Here is a 24,627-nt window from a genome sequence, read left to right as displayed (position 1 = left end):
TCTCTGAGTCTTATTGTGCCAATCTACTAGTTCTTCTTGGAGGAATTGTCGTCCTCTGATTGGAGGACAAATTACCAATCAATATATGTGATTTTAGAGGTGCAAAAGAAAGTTTGATAAAATAGTTGAAAGCAAAAGGTGGTGTATAATGATAGGCTAATATAGTATCTTTAATAGACAGTTATATATAAGCTTAACGCCATTTTCATAAATTTAGATGTGCCCTCGTTTCAACAAAGGAAATTAGGGATATGGAAATAAGTGCATGCAACTGTTTATACTTTGCATGCTCTTTGACATGATACCAATAAAATCTTTAGAATTGTATTACTATACTAACGGACATCAAGGATCAAGGAGTGGAAGGATGGTTAATCCTTCTATCCCCTCAACGGCCCCACCCCACCCCCCACCTAAGTGACGGGGGTTCGATCCTCATCCTTCCCTCCTATGATAGGAGGAGGCTTCCTCCCGTAAATAAAAAAAAAATTAACTGATACATTAAAAATTAACATAATTTTAGGTAAGTGAATTTATTGAGCACAAAATAAATAATTTAATATTAATAAAAATTATATATATATAAAAAAATTCGTAGATCAAAAAATACATTAATACCAATCTAACAATATATTACTTCGTACATGATAACATTTGTTTTTAGTACATTAATATTAGTTTATTTATACTTCGTATTTCATGACCTACGTTAGTACTCCGTATATAGATATCACTCACAAAATGATACATAGTACGGAGTACAAAAATAAGTTAAGAATTTATGATAAGAAAATGTATGGTTTAATGTATACTCGTGTATGTTATCAAGTATTTATAATTTATACAATTAATCTAATAAGGAATATTTTTATTCTTCATTATTGGAAGCTAACATTGAGTAAAAACTTTGTACTCTTTCATAAATGTATGCATCATAAATTCATAAGGCTTCTAATTTTGGAATGATGAATAAAATTAATCATCCTAAAATAGTAATTCATCAAGATTCACTTCTAACTACTCTTAAATTTGATTAAAAGTAAGTTTTGTTTATTACTCTTAAAATTGATGGAGTACATAAATAGTATATGGCAATATGTATGTGATTTTACTTCTTATGATGGAACAATGAATTTATAATGTAGCTATAAACTCAGAATAAAAAGTTGCTTATTAATTATGAATTGAAAGATTGAATTAAATACCCATATTCATTTTACATTATATATACTAGTACTAAAAATTATACCTTTGTCATCATTATAGTTGTGGACTTGTATGTGGTCCAATTAGTGTAACACAATTTGGTTTGTGGTGACATATTTAAGCTAGTACGAGTACAAATTTATAATTAAACACACATTATATATTGCATTGTACGATTTTCATTACTGCACACTATTATTTTAATAACTTCATAATGTCATTTACAACGTATTTATTTATTTAGGTATGTAGGAAAAATGTTTACTTCGTATTTATTTTATATTTTTATGTTGCAAGGTTCTAAGTTTCTTATTCGTTTGTGTTTTGTTTGATGAAAAATTTGCATCTCATATTATATAGGTTTTTTAAACCCCAATACTCTTTAGAAATCTCAAATTGATATCTATTGGGCGTATTTTTCTTGAGATAAGCAAAGCAACCATGATTTAATTTGCAATACAACCTCTAAAAAGTTTTTCATACCTCCGTGGTAGAATAACACCTTGAGTTTTTTTTTTTTTCCCTCTTAGCAAGTATTAAAATTAAATATTATATTTGTGAACTATTGTCAAACATGTTTTAATATAAAGTTTTGTAACATCAACTCTACAATTTGTAAAAAGAAAAAAAAAACAATAATTTTGACAATTATATCACATTTATTTGTATAAGCTATTTTAGAGCATGGAGAACGCATTGTATAAATAAAAATAAATAAATAAAATAAAACTAATTTTTATATTACTTAAAATATTATTAAGTTCATAATGCATATTAAGTTCGCACAAATTTTCGTATACGGCTGGTCGTATCGTGCGGCCAACCATATTTTTTTTTTCTTTCCATTTTTTCATTCTCTTTCTCCTCTCCTCTCCTCCATTTTCACTTTCTAACTTTCTCTCTCTAACCATCAATGGTGAGCTCGGTTTTCCGCCACCGTCGTGTTCGTCATCTTCGTCCCGATCTCCTCGAAGCTCCAACCTAGATCGTCGTCATTGTCTCGATTCGAAGCTCCAAACCAACCCAGGCCATTCCTCTTTCGTCTTCGTCTGATCTTCGTCTTCATCCTTACCGGCGAAATCAGTCAAATCAACCTCCACCTCAGCCATCGTCTTTATCTACTTTAGGAATTGCAACCAGAAACGCGCTGAATTTTGAAGTCCAAACCCTAACATTTTCCCAAATTTCAAGAGATTTAGGTACAATTACAAATTCATCAATTCATTCCAATTAAACAAGTTTTTGTGGCTGAACTGGGCTCTATCGTCACCTTTGTCTTCGTTCATCTTCTTTGTGGTAAATTTCGACGTAGGTGAGTTGTGTGAGATAGGTGGTTGTTGCGTTGGTCTAGTGGCCTGAGTTTAACGCGGGTTGTGAGGAATGTGAGGTGGTCAGGTGGCCCGAGATTGATGCAGGTTGTGAGGAAGGTAAGGTGGTTAGGTGAGGTGGAGGAGCAGGTGTGAAGGTGGTGGCTGCTACAACTTGGGTTAGTTGGTTAGGGTTACTAGGTCTGGTAGGGGTTACTAGGTCGAAGGGGTTACTAAGTCGGAGGGGTTACTCGAGGGGTTACTTGGTCCGGTCAAGGGTTACTAAGTCGGAGGGTTAACTAAGGGGTTACTAGAGGGATTACTACATGGGTTACTTGAGGGGTTACTTGGTTCGATAAGGGGTTTCTCGGTCATCCAGGGGTTATTAGGTCTAGTCAGGGGTTACTTGGTTGGGTTATTAGGTCTGGTCAGGGGTTACCACGTGAGTCAGGGGTTACTTGGTTGGTGGGGTTACTCTGTCATTTGCTGATTTAGCACCCTGCCGCATGGTGCGGCCAGTCGCACAGAAACACACTGTTAAGTTTTGAATGCATGACAAAATCACGCATCAATGAGTGTAATTAATGTTAATTTTACTTAATTTGGGTTTTTTATCTAGCACCTCAAGATGATCTTTAGCGTTGCTTCTTATATGCTAAAAAATGCTAAGTAGTGGATTGAGACAAATGAGAAAGACAAAGTGTTTGGGGTGTGGGATGGTGCAAGGGGGCATGTGGCATGTGCACCCAAGGACAAGGCATGCAAACAACTAGTTTTGTCGTTTGAGGGTATGTCATCGTTGCCTTAAGACATGGTGATTAAGGATGAACGGGATGGTTCTGGGCATCATCCATGACTCCCAAGGCCCTTTGGGAACCCATGGAAGTACTTGGATGCATAATCTTTCAGAGTGAAAAAATGATGTACGGAAGCCAAATTTAAAGGCTATAATACACGAAATCAGAGCAATTTAGTAGTTGTCCGGACCCGGTGTCAGAAATTCACGGAATTTTACGGGATGCATCCCCGAGGTCATATGATGTTGTTTGGACCCATATACAACCATAAGTCGGCTACATAAAGGCCCCATGGAAGCTTATAGTCAATACAAGTGGCGTGTACGGAAACTGGTAAATTGGATGCTTAAAGGTAAATTGGATGGTTTCACCCACCCAATTGGACTCCCATAGGGTATTAGGGTCTATAGGTAGCTTCTCGGCAATTTTTGTTTCCGGGTAAAAAAATAGTAAAAAAAAATGGCAAAATTGAAGGCTATATAATACACGCTTTTTGGCCAATTTCGGAGGTTTCGGGACCCAGTGTCGAAAAGTCTTGAGATACTATGAGATACATCCTAGGGTCATATAATGTCGTTTGGAACCATATATGATCATTATATGTTGCCATAAATGTCCGTTGTAGCCTCGAGATTATGAAATCGGTGCAAGTTGTAAACGGGTAAATTGACAGTTTGAGGGTATATTGGATGGTTTTATCCACCCAAATGGACTCCCGAGATGTATTAGGGTCCATGGGAAGCATCTCGAAAATTTTTATTTTCGGGTCTATAAAAATGAAAAATTGTCCAAAATTGAAGGCTATAATACACGATTTCGGGTCATTTTTGACACTTTTTCAAAAACTGAACAGAATACGTGGGGTGACTCTCGGGGTCATATAAGTTGGTTTGAAACCATAATAATACACCTATAAAGATGTCTATAAAGTACCAAAAATGAGTTATGTTTCTATTTTGAAATTTTGAAATATAATGATGTCACAAAAGTATATTGAAGTGATATAATTATATTCATATGACATCATTATTGTCAAGTCACATTGTCAAGTGATGTGACTTGACAATAATGATGTCATATAATAATGATGGAAGTGATATTACTTTACAATAATGATGTCATTTGAATATAATGATGTCATATAAATATATTGAAGTGATGTGACTTGACAATAATGATGTCATATAAATCTAATGATGTCATATTATGTAATTATATTTATAATGATGTGTTGTCATAATATGATGGGACTAGACAATAGTGATGTGATGTGACTTCACACTATGGTTTGGAATTGGAAAAGAACACGTTATATATGGTGCAACTATGGATAATCATACTACTATTCACATGCGTGTTGATTAATGTGTCGATTGATAGACTATGGATAGTAATAATACTTTTATGGAATCATCATACTAGTACTATTCATGTTTGTAATCTAAGTATCAAATCTCATCTCATATTCCATCATCAATTACACACAAACTGTCCCTTAGATTACAAACTGTCTCGGGGTCAATTGGCACATTCCTGGTATAAAACAACCTCGAAAAACGAGCAGTAAGGGTAATATGGGGTGTACCAAAGTGTCATTTTCAAGTCGGGTCATTCTCGGGTTCAAGTCGGGTTCGGTTCAAGTCAATAATTTGCGAGTTACTATCAGGTCGAGTCATTTTCAAGTCAGGTTATATTCGGGTTCAACTAACTACAAATAGATAATTATCATTTTTATCAAGCTAATTATTTCCTTTGACTATAATATATATGGCAATATACTAGGGAACTATAGTTTATAATTTAGGAAGATAAGTATCTCCTTTAACCATACAACAAATATATATTATATTTAACGCTTAAATTTGAGGATGATGCTCCTTTCTTTTGCTAGCCTGGACCGACTTGGTCTCCCTAGACAAAATGCTTTGATCAACAATAATAAGGTAGTCTAAATTGAATTTAAAGTGATTTGAAATCGGGTCAGGAACAATTTAGGTTAAATTTAGGTCGGGTCAATAACAAGTCGTGTTGATTTCGAGTCTGGTTAGTAACAGACCGGGTTAATTTTTGGGTCGGGCTAGTAATAGGTCTAGTAAAATTCGGGTCGAGTCAATAACAAGTCGGGTTGAATTTGGGTCAGGTCAATAACAAGTCGGGTTGATTTCGGGTCGGGTTTGTAACAGGTTGGGTTAAATTCGGGTCGGGTTGAATTCAGGTCAGGTTAGTAACAAGTCGGGTTAAATTCGGGTTTTGACGGGTTAAAACGGGTTTGAGTCAATTTTGGTTCAAGTCGGGTTCGGTGCAAGTTAATTAAATTGGCCGTTATAAACTGGTAAATAAGTGAAAGTTGTAAACCGATAAATTGGTCGTTTAAAAGCAAACTGAATGGTTCAACACACCCAATTGGAATCCCGGAGGGTATTAGGGACCATGGTAACATTTCGACAATTTTTAATTCCGAGTGATAAAAGTCAAAAAATTCAAAATTTGAAGGCTAAAATCCATGCTTTTTGAGAAATTTTGGAGGGTTCGAGGCCCGGTGTCGAAAAAGTCTTGAAATTATATGGGATACATCTCGGGGTCATAAAATGCCGTTTGGAACCATATATGGTCATTATTTGTTGTCATAAAAGTATGTGGTAGGCTTGAATTAATGAAATCGGTGCAAGTTGTAAACCGGTAAAGTCGTTTAAAGGCAAATTGGATGGTTCCACCCACCCAATTGGACTCCCGGAGGAAATTAGGGACCATGGTAAATATTTCGATGAAATCTATTTCCGGGCGAAAAAAAATAAAAAAAATTCAAAATTGAAAGCTAATATCCACGTTTTTTGAGAAATTTGGGAGATTTTGAGGCCAAGTGTAGAAAAGTATTAATTTTTAGAGGATACATCTCAAGGTCATATAATGCCGTTTGGAACCATATATGATCATTATAGGTTGTCATAAATGTTCGTAGTAAGCTTGAGTTAATGAAATCTGTGCAAGCTAATTAAGTTGTAAATCGGTAATTAAATTGGCCGGTTAACGGCAAATTGGATGGTTCCACCAACCCAATTGGAGGGACCATGGTAAACATTTCGGCAATTTTTATTTTTGGGCGAAAAAAGTAAAAAAAAATCCAAAATTGAAGACTAATATCCACGCTTTTTGAGAAATTTTGGAGGTTTAGGGTCCGGTATCGAAAAGTCTTGAAATTTTAGGGAATACATTTCGGGGTCATATAATGTCGTTTGGAACCATATATGATCATTATTTGTTGTCATAAATGTACGTGGTAGGCTTGAGTTAATGAAATCGGTGCAAGTTGTAAACCGGTAAATCGGTTGTAAAAAGGCAAATTGGATGGTTCCACCCAGCCAGGTGTACTCTTGTAGGCTATTAGGGACCATTTTAATCATTACAACAATTTTTATTTCCTGGCAAATAAAAGTCAAAAAATTCCAAATTTGAAGTCTAATATATATCCACGCATTTTGCGAAATTTTAGAGGTTTCGTGGCCCGGTGTTGAAAAGTATTAATATTTTAGGGGATACATCTCAGGGTCATATAATGCCTTTTGGAACCATATATGATCATTATAGGTTGTCATAAATGTATGTGGTAGCTTGAGTTAATGAAATCGGTGCAAGTTGTAAACTAGTAAATCGGTTGTTTAAAGGCAAATTGGATGATTCCACCCAACCAAGTGTACTCTCGAAGGGTATTAGGGACCATTGTAAACATTACGGCAATTTTTATTTCCGGGCGAATAAAAGTAAAAAAATTCCAAATTTGAAGTCTAATATCCACGCATTTTGCGAAATTTTAAAGGTTTCGTGGCCCTGTGTCGAAAAGTATTAATATTTTAAGGGATACATCTTGGGGTCATATAATGTCGTTTGGAACCAAATATGATCAATACATGTTGTCATAAATGTTTGTAGTAGGCAAGAGTTAATGAAATCTGTGCAAGTTTTAAACCGGTAGTTAAATTGGACATTTAAAGGCAAATTGGATGGTTTCACCAACCCAATTGGACTTCCGGAGGGTATTAGGGACCATGGTAAACATTTTGGCAATTTTTATTTTCGGACGAAAAAAAGTCAAAAAAATCCAAAATTGAAGACTAATATCCACGTTTTTTGAGAAATTTTGCTGGTTTCGGGCCCGGCGTCGAAAAGTCTTGAAATTTTAAGGAATACATTTTGGGGTCATATTATGTTGTTTGGAACCATATATGATCATTATTTGTTGTCATAAATGTACGTGGTAGGCTTGAGTTGATGAAATCGGTGCAAGTTGTAAACCGGTAAATCAGTTGTTTAAAGGCAAATTGGATGGTTCCACCCAGCCAGGTGTACTCTCGAAGGGTATTAGGGACCATTGTAAACATTACGACAATTTTTATTTCCAGGCGTTAAAAAGTTAAAAAATTCCAAATTTGAAGTCTAATATCCACGCATTTTGCGAAATTTCAGAGGTTTTGTGGCCCGGTGTCAAAAAGTATTAATATTTAAGGGGAAACATGTCGGGGTCATATAATGCCGTTTGGAACCATATGTGATCATTATATGTTGTCATAAATGTTTGTAGTAGGCTTGAGTTAATAATGAAATCTGTGCAAATTTAATCCGGTAATTAAATTGGCCGTTTAAAGGCAATTTGGATGGTTCCACCAACCCAATTGGACTCACGAAGGGTATTAGGGACCATGGTAAACATTTCGGCAATTTTTATTTTCGGGCGAAAAAAAGTAAAAAAAATCCAAAATTGAAGACTAATATCCACGCTTTTTGAGAAATTTTGCAGGTTTCGGGATCGGTGTCGAAAAGTCTTGAAATTTTAAGGAATACATTTCAGGGTCATATAATGTCGTTTGGAACCATATATGATCACTATTTGTTGTCATAAATGTACGTGGTAGGCTTGAGTTGATGAAATCGGTGCAAGTTGTAAACCGGTAAATCGGTTGTTTAAAGGCAAATTGGATGGTTCCACCCAGCCAGGTGTACTCTCGAAGGGTATTAGGGACCATTGTAAACATTACGGAAATTTTTATTTCCGAGCGAATAAAAGTCAAAATATTCCAAATTTGAAGTCTAATATCCACGCATTTTGCGAAATTTTAGAGGTTTCGTGGCCCGGTGTCGAAAAGTATTGATATTTTAGGGGATACATCCCGGGGTCATATATAATGCCATTTGGAACTATATATAATCATCTTATGTTGTCATAAATGTTCGTAGAAGGATTGAGTTAATGAAATCTGTGCAAGTTGTAAACCGGTAATTAAATTGGCCGTTAAAAGGCAAATTGGATGGTTCCACCAACCCAATTGGACTCCTGGAGGGTATTTGGGACCATGGTAAACATTTCGGCAATTTTTATTTCCGGGCGAAATAAAGTCAAAAAAATCCAAAATTGAAGACTAATATCCACGCTTTTTGAGAAATTTTGGAGGTTTCGGGCCCGGTGTCGAAAAGTCTTGAAATTTTATGGAATACATTTCGGGGTCATATAATGTCGTTTGGAATCATATATAATCATTATTTGTTGTCATAAATGTTCGTTGTAAGCTTGAGTTAATGAAATCAGTGCAAGTTGTAAACCGGTAAATTGGTCGTTTAAAGGCAAATTGGATAGTTCCACCCACCAAATTGGACGCTCAGAGGGTATTAGGGACCATGGTAAAAATTTCGGAATTTTTTTATTTCCAAGCGAAAATAAGTAAAAAAAATTCCAAAATTGAAGGTTAATATCCACACTTTTGAGTAATTTTGGAGGTTTCGGGGCCCGGTGTCGAAAAACCTTTAGAATTAGGGGATACATCTCGGGGGTCAAATAATGCTGTTTGGAACCGTATAAGATCATTATGTGTTGTCATAAATATTCATGGTAGGCTTGAGTTAATGAAATTGTTGCAAGTTGTAAACCGGTAAATTGGCCATTTAAAGGCAAATTGAATGGTTCCACCCATCTAATTGGCCTTCCGAAGGATATTAGGGACCATGGTAAACATGATAGCGCCATCCATTTTCTCGGCTTGTTGATTCGGCTGGTGAGTTGTTACACACTCCTTAGCGGATTTTGAATTCCATGAGCATTGTCCTGTTGTCTTAATCGACCAACACCCTTTTTTGGGATCTAGGTTAGCGCGTAGTTGGGCACCGTAACCTGGCTTCTGGATTATCCCGCATCGTCAGTTCTGCTTACCAAAAATGGCCCACTTGGCGCTCTCAATTCTATGGCATGGCTCAACAAAGCAGTCACGCCGTCCTACCTATTAAAAGTTTTAGAATAGGCCGAGGGTTTTGCTCCCCCGAGGCCTTTAATCATTGGATTTACCTGATAGAACTCGCGAATGAGCTCCAGCTATCCTGAGGGAAACTTCGAAGGGAACCGGCTACTAGACGATTCGATTAGTCTTTTGCCCCTATACCTAAGTCAGACAAACGATTTGCACGTCAATATCGCTTCGGGCCTCCACCAGAGTTTCCTCTGGCTTCGCCCCGCTCATGCATAGTTCACCATCTTTCGGGTCCCAACAGGTATGCTCTCACTCGAATCCTTCTCAGAAGATCAAGGTCGGTCGGCGGTACACCCGCTAGGGGATCCCGCCAATTATCTTCCTTGCAACGTACGGGTTTACTTGCCCGTTGACTCGCACACATGTCAAACTCCTTGGTCCGTATTTCAAGACGGGCTGAATGGCGGGGCCCGCAGGCCGACGCCTGGAGCGCGCAGATGCCGAAGCACGACGTGACGGCGCGCGCTGCCTACCACGATCGAGTGGATGACGATCCCGAAAAACCGGGGTTTAGCCGCCATCCCAATCTGCGTTGGTCCGCACTCTTTTACTCTCTTTTTAAAGTCCTTTTCATCTTTCCCTCGCGTACTTGTTCGCCATCGGTCTCTCGCCAGTATTCAGCCTTGGACGGAATTTACCGCCCACTTGGGGCTGCATTCCCAAACAACCCGACTCGGCGACATCGCCTCGTGGTGCGACAGGGTCCGGGCACAACGGGGCTCTCACCCTCTTTACCAGCCCCTTTCCAGGGGACTTGGGCCCGGTACACTGTAGAGGACGCTTCTCCAGACTACAATTCGGACGACGAAGCTGCCTGATTTTAAAGTTGGGTTGTTCCCGGTTCGCTCGCCGTTACTAGGGGAATCCTTGTAAGTTTCTTTTCCTCCGCTTATTGATATGCTTAAAGTCAGCGGGTAGCCCCGCCTGACCTGGGGTCGCAACGGTTTTGCCGCCCCTAAGGGCGAACAAACTAAGGGTCCTACGAGTCCTCAATAGCTACAAAGTGCTCGACTCCGATGCATCCTAGGCTAGGCCTTGTCTACCACCTATCGCCGCAGCACTTCGTAACCGGGGGATCCGTATTTAGGCCATCCACACCCGGTAAGGCATGAGAGGCCATCATCCTCCGGCCCTCCCACTCAAGGTGGGTGGGGGGAGACGCGGTGCGTGACGCCGAGGGAGACGTGCCCTCGACCTAAAGGCTTCGGATCGGGTGCAACTTGCGTTCAAAGACTCGATTGTTCACGGGATTCTGCAATTCACACCAAGTATCGCATTTCGCTACATTCCATCGATGAGAGAGCCGAGATATCCGTTGCTGAGAGCCGAAATACTTATTTAAAAAAAGGGAGAGTACCTTGTATAAATAAAATACTTAAGCTACTACTTAATTTAAAATAGATAATACTCCTAGTATAATTTGTACTCTATTATCTCATTTATTTTTTGAAAGCACGACTATCACTTAATTTTGATTGAAATGAACTATTCAAATTTCTACTATTATTTTTTTTTTAAAAAAAGTACAAACAACAGAAGAAATTAGTAAATAAACAACGTTGAAAAAATAAAAAATAAACAAGAAAAGAAAAAACCAAAAACAAAAACAAAAAAAAGAAGATGACATGCAGCCGCTTTTATTTGGAGGCAACTCTTTTTCCTCTTCGCACCCCATTCTCTTTCTCTCTCTTTCTCTCTCCTTCTTCACGAGAATTGTTTCTTAATACTTTCTCTATACAATTCCATAATTTCCCATAATTTCCCTATTTTTATTTATATTTTTACATAAAAAAAAAAAAACCAAACCCCAAGATTAATTTATCAATTTATTCGTATTATTTTTTTTTTATTATGTTTATTCAATCCATGGAGAATCCATTTTTATGACCTTTCTTTTCTCAAAATTTATGGGATTAATTTATTTCTCTAAATTTTTTTTTTGGGTTGTGTAAAGATTTGATTTTTATGTCATTATCTTATTGTTAATAACATTTTTATTATTTTTTATTTATATAATATGATTAGATCCCTGTTCAGAAAAGGAAATTAATAAATGTTGGTTTGGTGAGGTGACCTGCTACCTAGCTGTTGATTGCAAACTTTGTTATTATGAATTCTTCAGCTTTTGATGGTAAGTATTCTAATTCTTTCTACTTTCATTAAATTTTATTCAATTTTCGTATTTTTTACCTTTGTTGTTAAGATTATAATGCTGTGTTCTTTTAATCGTAGTGATTATTTGATGTTGGGGTTTTAGTGTAATGTTTTTATACGATTTTTAATTGATCTATATAGTTTTGGTTTTAAGTTTCCTGATGAATCTAGCTGTTGAGTTTTCTGGGTTTGTTTTGTTGGGTAATTCTTTGTTTTATAAATATGGTTGATTTTACTGAAATATTTTTCAACCCTTTTCCCCAAATCACAAACCCCACAAAAAAATAAAGCCAAAAAAATAAAATAAGAAAAAAAAAAATAATTCTCATATCATTAGTGATGTTGCTGTAAGTTGCATTTTAATTGCCTTTTGGGTTATGTTTGTATGTTGATAAAGATGGTGAATCATTCTGGCATCCAGGATGTTCATGGCCCACTTTAAATTAGTCTACAAGTTGTTACATGGCTATGTAACTGCCTAACCATTGGTATCTTGAGGTCAACGAGGTTAGGCCTGGTTGCTAGATTGATTGACCTTTTCTGTACTATTTTGTCATGCCATCTTGTTTGGATGTTCTTTTGCCTTTTCTTATGTTGTGCTAATTTGCAGCTGGTACAGCTATGGCGTCGTCTGATGTTAATTCGATGTCGTGTTACTAGTCAAGTTTTTAATTGACTTCCAATAAGGGTTTAAGGATTTTCATGGATTAATCAACGGAAAGTCCTCATGACTATTCTTATTGTAGTTGGTTAATTGCCACTATGCCTGGTCAATCTTCCTATATTTAGATGACTAGTCTTTGATTGAAAAGTTATTTGTCAACATGTAAAGGTTCTTTGTTGTTGCTGTGGCATTTACTTTTGCTGTATGTTATGATCATGACACTACGACTTATTTTTTATGCTTAATAAGCTAATCGTAAATTATGCTGCCTTTGTTTGATATGTTTTTGATTTAGGGGCTGTGCTTGATCCAGTGAAATGCAGTAAGTTGAGTATGGAGGAGAGGAGAGAAATAGTGTACGAATTAGCAAAGTGGCCGAATGGTGCTGCTGAAGTGCTTCAATCTTGGAGTCGTCAAGACATTTTACAAATATTGTGCTCTGAGATGGGGAAGGAGAGAAAGTATACTGGTTTGACTAAGTTAAAAATCGTAGAGCACCTCCTAAAAGTAGTTTCTGAAAAGAGTTTAGTAAATCACGACAGTGGAGTTCATGGACAATTGTCTTCACCTCCAATCGTCAATAAGGGTTTAAAGAAGCCAAGGAAGCCTGATAATCCTTCTCATCTTCTTGTCTCTGCTACCAATATCTCAACATGCAACAGTGACAGTGATTTAGGTACTGCTAAGTACTGCAAAAATTCTGCTTGCAAGGCTAGACTGAGCAAGGAGGACAAATTTTGCAAGAGGTGCACGTGCTGTATCTGTCACAAGTATGATGATAACAAGGATCCTAGTTTATGGTTGACGTGTAGCTCAGAGCCCCCTTTTCCAGGAGATTCATGTAACATGTCATGTCATCTAGAATGCGCTATCAAACATGACAGGTCCGGCATTGCAAGAAATGGGCTTGTTTCTCAATTGGATGGGAGTTTTTACTGCATTTCTTGCGGGAAGATGAATGATCTGATGAGGTAAATGCTTACTATCTGTTTTGTCTTCACCATCTTTTTATAAAGGTTCTTATCTTCATACGTTGTAGTATAGTAGACACTTCATCATTATCTGCCCCTCATTAGAAACATTATTTCTATTTTTAATTGATTTGCTGTTGTATGTGAACAATTTGATAGCCAGACTGAGGCATGCTTTTCCTATCTGATGGAAAAGTCATGCTTTCTGACGTTTGATATAAATTTTTAGGTCTTGAGAGTTTTCATTGGGTAAGGCAGTAAAGCTTTTCATCATTAGGCTTAGTGCTCTCGGGTTATGGCCATCTCTGGGTTGTTGATCATGGATATACGGAATGTCACAGTTTTTTGTGGTGGATGATCTGAGCATGGATAGGTTTAAAAAGATCTAATATGCTGTCCTCAACTTTATTTGTTTCTGTCTTCCACCAATTTTGTATCTCATGTAATTCCAAGTTCCATCTGGTCTACCCCGCTTACAGAGTATAAAGATATTGGACCAACTTTACCTCTTATTAGATTACTTACCCAATATTCATTGTTTGACCACTATATATCACGGTATTCGGAATTTTTCATGGATGATACTTGATCTTTAGTTTTAAATGCTGAGTCAATGAACTTCTTTGTTATCTCCTTGGTGCTATAGACGTCAGTTCATTTCTGCCATACCTTTATTTGGATGATAAAGGGGCATTTTTGAACATGAACAACCAGGAGAAAGAATGCTTCAGAAGAAAGTCAAAGTAGGCTGCTAGAAAGACACAGACTAGGCGAAAATGTAAATACTACCTGTTGGTGGAGCCGTGGAGGTTCATTGAAGGAATGTAGGTTATGACTCAAGGTGGTGTTTGATGGCTATAGTAAATTTGTTTTTGCATTATTCATGAAAACTACAAACTGGTGAAATAATAAGGAACAAGAATGTTATGCTTTGAAGGCATCACTTAATCCAGTCGAGCAATTAATCCAGGAGTTTTTTGGAGGATTTTGTGAAAGGAATTAGCTTGCACTTCTGCTAGTTCTGTAGCACCGCCCACAAAGGGAAGGTTAGATTGAGATGTTTGGTGATTTCATTTGTTGAGGAGTTGGGTAAACAGCAAACTGTGTTAGTTGGCAACAACTATATTTCAATTTATGGCTTGAGTTTTAGTTTTAAGCTCCATTTTCATATATTTATTTTTCTTACTTTTATAAGAAAAGAGACTAATATGTTAACAACCAATGAAAGATTGAGCAACAAATGTGACTCTTGTGCCAAAATGATGCACTCCTGCTGGGCTGCTACAGATGTTGAACTTGCTGTAGCAGCTTTCCTTGCTACGATTAGTGGTTAACTCAAACTTGATAAGGTTGAATGCAACTTTGCTGGCTTCTCTATGATGAATTTTCTATCCATCATCTTGCTAGGTGCTCTTATGAAGTGACAAGTCTTGCTTGTATGCCTGTAGTTCTGATGAATTCAGGTCTCTTTGATTCTCCTCTGAATCTTGTGGACTGTAATTTTTTGTATGGCTTCCTTGTGTTTTAATTTGGAAATTAAGATCTTAGGATCTCATGATTGGACTAAAAACTAAAAGCACCATGGATTCCTTCTGATTATATTCTTGATAATATTTTCAAATTTGCAATAGATTGGCATTTAGTTATGGGGATAAATGATGTAAATTTCTGTGTTCACCATTTGTTATTAGGTGAATAGTATTCTTTGCAATTTGGCCTTAACATGGTAAGAAATCGGCTTATTGTTGCTGCATCTCGGTAGCCTTTGGGCTGATAGTTGATCACATTTAAATGTTTGCCTAACCGCTGAAAAGGGATCAGATTTGTCATAATCATCCTGAAGGACTTAATGTCATTGACTTTTTGACAAATAATTTTCCATTTAGAATGTATTGGTTTCAATTGTTATTGTTATTTGCTTGTCATTGTTATTTTCTCAACAACTGAACAATAGTCTGTGAAAGTTGAGGTGTCTAATTGTTATTGTTATATCTAGCTGTTGGAGAAAACAATTAACAATTGCAAAGGACACTAGACGAGTGGACATATTATGTTATCGTATCTCCCTGAGCCAGAAATTGCTGGCTGGAACAAAGAAATATTTTAAGCCTTCTGATATCATTGATGACGCCATAAAACTACTTGAAGCAGAAGTAGGTGCCTTAACTGGTGTTCCTGTTAAGATGGGTAGAGGTATTGTTAACCGACTTTCATCAGGTCAAGAAGTTCAGAGACTCTGTGCTTCTGCTGTGGAGCTGTTTGATTCAATGTATCATCAAACACCATTGCACCTAGGTAATCCAATATGTTTTACAGTTTTTTTTTTTTTTCCTTTGAAGAAGAATCCAATATGTTATACTCTGTTATTCTTTTGATGGGTGATGATGTGAATTCCTAAGCTTATCTGCTGTTGAATTCTGATGAAATAGATTTCATAATAGGCAATGACGTCTTTCTTCCATTGGCAGGTTCAAGAAAAATAGCTTCTAGTATGATCAGAGTTGAAGCTGTTAATGCGACATCTGTCATTGTGGTCTTGGGTCCTGATAGTTTATCTGAGAAGAATGTGGGTTACACATTGTGGCATCGGAAGGCTAATGACAGGAAAGGACCAGAACAGCCAACTTGTACATTGTTTCCTCCACAAACAAGGTTCATAGTCTCAGGCCTTTCCCCAGCGACAGAATATGTTTTTAGGGCTATCTGCTTTGATAACACCAAAGAGTTGAGCTCATCAGAAGTAAGACTAACTACTAGTATTTCAACCGATGAGGTTGCCAAGTGTTCAACTATGGAAAGAATTCAGAGCCCAGCAACCAACTGCAGCACTCTTTCTAATCCGTCTTCTGTGGAAGATGAAACAAACAATACTGCACCCTGCAGTAATTTGAACGAGAACAAAAACGAGAACTATTTTAATTGCAGTAATGATCAAAATCCTTCTTCTGCATCAGATGAGGATAATGCAACGGGGAAATTTGACTCTTCTGATCAATATGATGCTGTGAAAGTTGATATTAAACACTCACCTGATGGTCAAGTAGGTGAAGCCATGAGCATTGACATTGGATTTAGTGGTCCTGAGAAGACCAATACACCTTGTGTGAGGCCAGAAACTAGTTTGCCGATAACTCCTTGCAGGCAAGAAAGCTCGAAAGAAGGCAGTGGGAAAAAGTGCCCCCTGAAATCCCATAACAAGGATCAAGATGGCAGGCTGAATAAGGAAGAGGCAAATGAAAGACGTTCATCCAAGAAAAGGAAGGTGGAACGGGAAAAGGAGGAATGTGTTGGAGACGACTCTTCTGAGAGTAACTTAGAGTACTACATTAAAATGATACGTTGGCTCGAATGTGAGGGCCATATTGACAAAAGCTTCAGGCAGAAATTTTTAACATGGTACAGCATTAGGGCTACCCCACAGGAAATTAGGATTGTTAAGGCCTTTGTCGATACCCTCAATGATGACCCTGCCTCCCTCGCAGAGCAGCTTCAAGATACGTTTGAGGAAATCATCTCGAGCAAGAAGTTGCCTGTTGTTCCCCCAGGATTCTGCTTGAAGCTTTGGCATTGATCTGCACCGTGCAAATAGGTAACTCGGGATGAAGGGTCCTAATTTTAGGGTTACCCATTATTTTTGACCTTGAGCCCAAACGGAAAGTCTCGGGTCATACTAATTCTTTTGGACCTCTAGGAAGCATGCTAGCATGCTGCATCCCCTGTCCCTTCATTATTATTGTTATTATTAACAGCCATTCTTCCATTGATAAATTATTTAACAACATTTGTCTCTCATTTATAAAATTATTAGCATTTCTGATTCCATTATGTAAATTTCCCTTTATAGAAAATTGTACAATTTGTGATGATTCTGTAAAATTCTGTACTTTCAAAAGTCAACCTACTCAGAAAACCTGATATTCTTGATTTTCAAAGGCTTTTACTTGCCTTTCTTCCTATTTCTCTCTTCAAATCCCCCTCATCTCTCCAATAGATAACCTGAGAGCTGCTTTGCAGTGCAATGCATGTATCGAACACTCAGGTGTGCTGGTGTTGGTCCTTCTGTAGTCTCACGCCACTGCATGAGTGGCGTGAGTGTAAAGGGGCTCTTATCTTTTACACGCCGGTGTTTGATGTCATGTGCATGAGACGGAACATGAAGGCATGAGTTGGATTCGCGCACTGCCCCTCATTGTGCATGCAATAACTATCAATATTCCATCTTCATGAGGCGTAAAATGTTCATTTGCATTAAGTTGGCAAGTTGTAAATCAAGTCATTATCATGTTGAAAAGTAAGCATTAGTCAGTTTATACTGTCATGAAAACTACACAACCTTGGCCATATTATGTGCTCAATAAGTTCTTCCTTTCAAAGTTTCAAGTCATTTGATAACGGATTAACAGGTTATCTGTGAGGGTGCTATGAAATATTTCATAACGCGAATTACTTAGCTTTTTATTCCTCAGCAACACACTCGAATGCATATTAGCTTTACCTTGACTGTTATTTAAGCAAACTGAATACTTAATATAAATTCAGATACCCTGTATATATAAATATAATTTGAAGTAATACCAAACTAATGTAATTATTTCAAAGGCAAATACCTGCTCACAACATATATTATCTAATTTATATACATAAAACAAGATATCTACTAAAATCATAATGTAATTCATATCCATATCTATATTTATATATAAACCAACAATATCCTAGAATGAAAATCCAAGAACAAGCACAGGAGAAAGACGCTAAAACACTAGTAGTGAAAATGTTTATGTCCTATTGTAAAATAACAGACAAAAAACACTAAAATGTCAGCTTCCTGTCAAAAGCAATATTGTCAGTCTTACCAAAATATTCATATTCAAACTTTCAAACATACCCATAATTTAACCCAAATTCACCTGCTTTTTTTTGCACTGATTCCCTCACATAACATCTCTTCTTTTTTCTCTCTCCTAAAATCATTCATTCTATGCCAAAAATTGGTGTCTGCATCACTGATACATTTTGTTTGGGGTTTTGCATTGTATGCATATTTGGTGCAACAATGTTCCAACTATTATTATTATTGCTAATAATATTACTACCACTAACATCACCATTATTATTGTCATCATTATTGTTGCTAATGTTACTTATACCTTCGTACCCGTCATAACCATTAGTCGCGGGGCTAACACCGTCGTTGCCATTGGTTTGTTGCTGAACATAACCGTAGTTTGTGTACCCTAGTGCACCCTCATTGTTCTCTACTTGCCCAAGGGCGGGCCAATTGTAATTTTGCGACAAGAAGTCCGGCTTTAAGGGTATCCCTATAAAGTTGTGGTTGTAGGTGGTTGACGGTTGGTGGTGAGGGAGGGCCGGTATTAGTGGCAACTCCGGCTTGATGCCTTCGAGGGTTTTGATTTCTTCGTGATCAGGTAACGATTTTGATTTGTTCGACAAACCGCCCACGGGAAGGTTGCTCGAAATTATGCTCTTCACGTCGTACCGGCTTATGTCGAAATTTGTCACGGCATTTAGGCCCCGGAATTTTATGGCTGCTATGTCATAGGCTTCAGCAGCCTCCTCTTGAGTACCTAGCAATGACAAAGAACACAATCACGTAAAAACGTGTATGTACAAAAAAAATATCGTAAAATTGATTAGAGGGCGTATCATGTATGTACGAAGTATAAAAAAATTTGTAATTTAATTAGAGGGCGTATCATGTATGTACAAAAAAAAATTTTGTAAATAAATTAGTTTCGCGAGCTTACTAAAGGTTCCAAGGTACAAGTCCTTGTTTCCGGCTACCCTTCCGATTCTTGCTTGCCATCTTCCATGCTGATGATGCCTAGTACATACACGCATGTTACAAGGAGAAAATACGTACAAATAAATAAACACAACAAATTGTACGTATCCAAATAATCCAATTACATATATCATATATGTATGGTGAACGCGCGTGCTCTAATGCGTAACCATATTTATAATACTACGTTTTTTCCTAAATGATGTCACATTTTTTGTAGTAGACCATCCAAAAACGGAGTTTAAATTCTAGATTGAGGAAAATTTGAACTTTCTCATATTACGTATTTGATGACACCTTCAACAATATCTTATTACGCATAAATAAAATTATAGTTTTAAAAACATAAAGGTTATTATAGTTGTAATTAGTAGAACGAGATTTTAACAAAATGTAGTGTATTATTTAGAAACAAACGAAGATGGAAGAATGATTGGCTAATAGCCTAATGCAGAGACAAACAAAAGATGCTAAAAAATGGTCATACCTTGTGACTCCTCTGTACATTGATGCTCCTCTAGAGAATCCACTACTTTTCCTGTAAACAAAATCACTATTGGTAAAAATGACAAAAATCATATGAATTCCTCAATAATCCTAAAACATATAGAATGCTAAATTATCACCTTCTCAGTGAAGCCACAAATTCCTGCCTGCTCATATCCTTCATTTGCTCTAGCTCTTTCTCATAATCCGATATCTAATTTCAAAATTGATAAAAAAAAAAAAAAAACGCAAATTCTTGTATCAGACGGCTGGTTTATTTGATGGACACATACATTCATACACCAAGTATTCGTACATTTAGTTAAGCAAAATACGTATAAAGTTACCAAGTATAAAAAGAAAAAGGCAACTTCTTGTGTATTTCGCCTTATTTATAATAATTTTTTAGTGGAAAACGATGGGAAAAAAAAAAAATAATGCTATAACATAGTACAATAATTTAAAAACAAAATGTGCATACTGGAAAATTTGTGGTTGTAGTTGGACCCCAATATTTAAGGGCAGCTAAATCATATGCTCTTGCAGCTTTCTCTTCCTTATCATACCCACCTAATAAAATAGGAAGATAAAAGATCAGATAATTCAAAATCATAAGTTGTTAATAAGATCTTATATATTCATTATTCAATTAAAATAACAGAGATTTCATAAAGATTTTGCGCTACTTCTTTTGCAGGAAGAACACGTAAAGATTGACTGATCCATGCAAAATTATAATAACTAATTGCAAGCTAAGATACACTTGAATAATTGATTGATGAATTATTTCTAAACTAAATTATTGAGATGATACAGATTTACATAAGTACATAACATGCCTTGACATGATCTCTTTTCTTCTTAGGAGAATACATCACTCTTAACATTAACATTTAAACATGTAGAGATAATATGGAACGAAAATGCCCTAGTAATAATCCATAATACAGAGTTTTTACAATAAACCCGTATATTAGAAGGGAAAAAAATATGATTAGAGACGGAAAAAAATTTAATTTATTGTATAGTACTCCGTAATTTAATTTTCATTCGAGGCAAGTCAAGTTCATGATGTGTCATATCTTCTACACGGTATCATTCTGAAGGATGCGTTAGGCCAACTTATACTCGAATTAGTAATAGAATTCAAACATTGTACTTCGTAATATAGTAGATGATTACGTAATTGAAAGTAAATATTGATATTAACACTATTATTACTAAATACAATTCAAGTTAATAATAAAATAGGGTATGCATGTATTTTTAAATTAGTCTATAAATGGCAAGAATTAATTAGAACAAATATAAAGTAGAGAGAATAAACTCACCTAAGTAGACTGTAGATAGGAAGAAATGATGAAACATGTTCGCCCATATCAGCAATCATTTGGCACGTAAACCACGGCCCCATAAATAGAGAAGCAACGAACAGAAATTAAATAAATATCAGGAATTAAATTAAATAATTAATTGAAAGATATTTAGAGATATTTGATTCACATTTAACACAATTGGATCATGTATAGGATAGCTAGCCATTTAATTATTAGAGGTACCACAAATTCTAGCCTGAAAAAGGCAAAAAAGATGAAGCCTTTTATTTCCACAAATCTTTAATTTATTTATTGTATCAATCAAATTAATTTAGCATGTGTTATGTACTTTGTATATAGTCCATATGATTTTTTTAGTACTTGTAAGTTGTAACCAAGTCATCAAATGGATTGCAAATAATTTTTCATTAAGAGTATCTTCATTAAATTATATCAACCTTTTATGTATTTAATTACTACTAAATATGGTCAAAGTTTTGTAGTCAAACTTTTGTGATTATTATGAAACGGAAAAAGTAATATTTACATAGTACAAATTATTTATGAGCAAATTAAAGCCAGTTTTTATATTCAATTGTGAATAGGTTAAAACTGGTAAAGACTACGCATACAATAGTTGTATGCGATCCCTACATACAATTCTCAATTGTCATGTTTCTATTGGCTAAAGTAATAAGCACAAGTTCCATTAAATTCAATACATATTTGACTCCTAATTTTCTCTCATTTTCTGTTGAAGTATCAAATTCCTAATGGTGTTGTATGTAGGGATAACATACAATGGTTGTATGTGTATCAGCACTAAAGTGATCTTGAGTGAAAATAGGGTTTGGGTTCCAATGAATCAACTATAATGACCTTTGCTACACTTGTTCATGGCTCAATAGTCATTAGTTCATTAATCAATACTCATTATCTTACACAAGTTCATGATTTAGATATTACTCGTACTCCATACAAGTCGATTACACGGTGTAAGTTAAAGTATGAAGTTCTCATGTTCACATAAAATGATAAAAGAGTGTGGTGTATTTCGTGATTATGTCACCTTGTTGATTGTTAATGGCCTAATGAAGAAATTTGAATAACTGAGTAATTGGGATTTCTATAACTGGAAATTAAAATGTTTGGTCAAAATATAAACAGGATATAAGCCTAAAAACAACATGGTCAAAAAAGTACATGCAGAAAATACCTGCTTTTATGCACACAATTTCCGACACATGAAACATAGATTCGGGCTTATTCACCACTTTCATGTTACTCGTACTTTTTTTAAGTGCCTTTGTAACAATTATTTATAAATTATAGTCACTTACATATAGTTAGGAAATCATCGAGTTTCCTAATATAATGTTGATAATTGAATGATTTTATCGTAACAAAAATAAATAGGAAATGACTCAACAATTACGATACAAGGAGTTTAGAATAAAATGGTACTTCATACAATATACGTACAGAGTAGTATTTAACGATGAAGGTTGAAACAATGCGATAAATTTTTTTTGAAAGGATAAAGGAGGAATGAAATTACCTTGACGGCCTTTCCTGCTTTGGCCTTCTCTTCTGCAGCTATTATCCCACAAATGAGCTTCATATCTCCCTGTCCACCTATGCCTATAACAAAATATCCAAATATTATCCCAACTCTAATTTAACTACATCTAATTTAATTTTAGTTGTCACGTTACTAGTTCAAATAAACTACACCATCAAATAGATGATATACCGTGATTACGAGTACTACATCTAATTTAATTTTAGTTGTCGCGTTACTAGTTCAAATAAACTACACCATCAAATAGATGATATACCGTGATTACGAGTACTACAACTAATTTAATTTTAGTTGTCGCGTTACTAGTTCAAATACCATCAAACAGATGATATACCGTGATTACGAGTACTACAGCGCAAGAATTAAGCCGACATGACTAGGTGTTCACATAAGACACGTACTTAAACGTTTTGGTCCAATAAAACAATTTTGTACACTTATTACAAAATGTCATACTTATTAAAATTCAAGATAATGCACCCTCTCTACCCAAAAAAATAACCCACTTAGGTAAATTGTAACACATAATTTTAGACTTTTAGTAGAAATAGTTACCGAGTTACACCACGGTAAATGGAAGTTCTTTGGCCAAACCCTTCAACAGCTTTCCTATTACTTGAGCTTGTAGGAGGTGCAGCAGCAGCAACTACAGCAACTTGTTTATTGCTAATATTATTGTTAACTAGGCTATGATCAACTTCATGCACTTGTTGTTGCTGTTGTTGTTGTTGTTGTTGCTCGTAACCGCCTCCGCCACCGCTACCGTTACTAGCAACTGTAACCGCTTCCGTAGTCGGAAACAACCCCACTTGCAACAATCCGCCACCCACGCCAAGGAAGGATAACTCGTGGTGATTTTCATTCGTACGAGCACCACTTGCACCATCACCAACTAACAAAAAAAAAAAAAAATTAGTTAGTAAAAAATTAGATGTAGTAGTCTAGTGTTACAGTAGCACCACGTGATACCGGAACAAAGTTGTACCACGTTACACGGTGTTACTGTAACACTAGATAAGATAATAATCCCTCGTCTATTAGTCTCATTTTACTTGCCCCATTTGATGACACCGTAAAATGAGTAATAGACGAGGGATTAAAGTTGTTCCGAGAAGTATATATATTAGTAAGTACTAACCAGATTGAGGAGGTGGGATAAAAAGATGAGGGTGTTGTTGAAAAAGAGAAAGATGTTGCTGTTGTTGTTGATGATGATGTTGTTGTTGGTGTTGTTGTTGAGATTGAGGGTGATGAGAAGAAGTGGAAGGAGGAGGATGATAATATTGGTTGGAGAGAGAAAATGCAAGCCAACTATGATCTGGGGATGGTGTGCCAGAAGAATCCATTTTTTTTTTCTTGGGTTGATGTAAAAGTGTTTGTCTTCCCAAAATCTAAATTTTTTTCAAAGTAGTACAACAAATTTTTATAAGCCCTTTTTTAGGTGATTTTTTTTTTTTTTTTTTTGAAAATATATAAAATGGTTTTTGTTTATTTATTTAATTGTATATTGTTGGAAAATGAAGTTGAAAAACGAGGAGAGAGAGAAAGGGGTGAGGTTGAAATAGAACACAGATATTGAGGCGGTGGACTGGGAAGAACACTGAGTGTTTTTTTTTTTTTTTTTTTTTTTTTTTTTTTTTTTTTTTTTTAAATGAAACTTTGCAAATGTATGTAATCAGCTCATGCTTCGAGATTATTTCTTCTTCTGCCTTTAGCTTGTTTTTGTATTGTTGTCACTCATACGGAGTAAATATTTTATCATTCATAGGCTATACAGCATATATTTGGGGTCCATTTTATTTGAGTAGTTTTTTAATGGAATAATTTGATTGACACATAGTTAAGGTCTACTATATTCGAGATATTAGCCATTACACCGTAGTTGTTTGTATGAGCTGGTTTGACTAATTGGTTAGTTGTATGAATCAGTTTAACTAATGGCTAATTGTTTGTATTTATTGTCAAGTATAATTTACTACTCTCACTTTTACAATAGCAAAAATTTGTTATTATATAAGTAAGTGTATTTATTTACTCGTAATAAAGTA

The 24,627-nt window shown here is 35.9% G+C and overlaps 2 protein-coding genes and 2 pseudogenes across 2 annotated transcripts; 1 reads left to right on the top strand and 3 right to left on the bottom strand.

Annotated features, from left to right (window-relative positions):
• Positions 1-9,214: 9,214 nt before the first annotated feature.
• On the bottom strand, positions 9,215-9,977 carry LOC145637741 (25S ribosomal RNA; annotated as a pseudogene).
• Positions 9,978-10,768: 791 nt separating this feature from the next.
• On the bottom strand, positions 10,769-10,927 carry LOC145637399 (5.8S ribosomal RNA; annotated as a pseudogene).
• Positions 10,928-11,245: 318 nt separating this feature from the next.
• On the top strand, positions 11,246-17,214 carry LOC145635491 (VIN3-like protein 2). Its single transcript, XM_081686777.1, has 4 exons — positions 11,246-11,731; positions 12,714-13,389; positions 15,386-15,684; positions 15,858-17,214. The coding sequence occupies exons 1-4, from the start codon at positions 11,710-11,712 to the stop codon at positions 16,958-16,960; spliced, it is 2,100 nt and encodes a 699-aa protein (XP_081542903.1). The 5' UTR covers positions 11,246-11,709; the 3' UTR covers positions 16,961-17,214.
• An 830-nt stretch (positions 17,215-18,044) lies between these two features.
• LOC145635490 (AP2-like ethylene-responsive transcription factor AIL5) lies at positions 18,045-23,925 on the bottom strand. The gene is made up of 9 exons (XM_081686776.1): positions 23,718-23,925; positions 23,135-23,471; positions 22,556-22,638; positions 21,013-21,021; positions 20,163-20,251; positions 19,822-19,895; positions 19,683-19,733; positions 19,158-19,234; positions 18,045-18,977 (listed from the first exon to the last, which is right to left on the bottom strand). Exons 1-9 carry the CDS (start codon positions 23,923-23,925, stop codon positions 18,364-18,366), a joined length of 1,542 nt encoding a protein of 513 aa, XP_081542902.1. The 3' UTR covers positions 18,045-18,363.
• Between the last annotated feature and the right edge of the window lie 702 nt (positions 23,926-24,627).

This window comes from Chenopodium album, chromosome 6 (assembly GCF_948465745.1).
Source record: "Chenopodium album chromosome 6, dcCheAlbu1.1, whole genome shotgun sequence".
NCBI classification, from domain to species: Eukaryota; Viridiplantae; Streptophyta; class Magnoliopsida; order Caryophyllales; family Amaranthaceae; genus Chenopodium; species Chenopodium album.
Note: the sequence above shows the minus strand (reverse complement) of the source record. Positions and strands in the feature narration are given on the sequence as shown.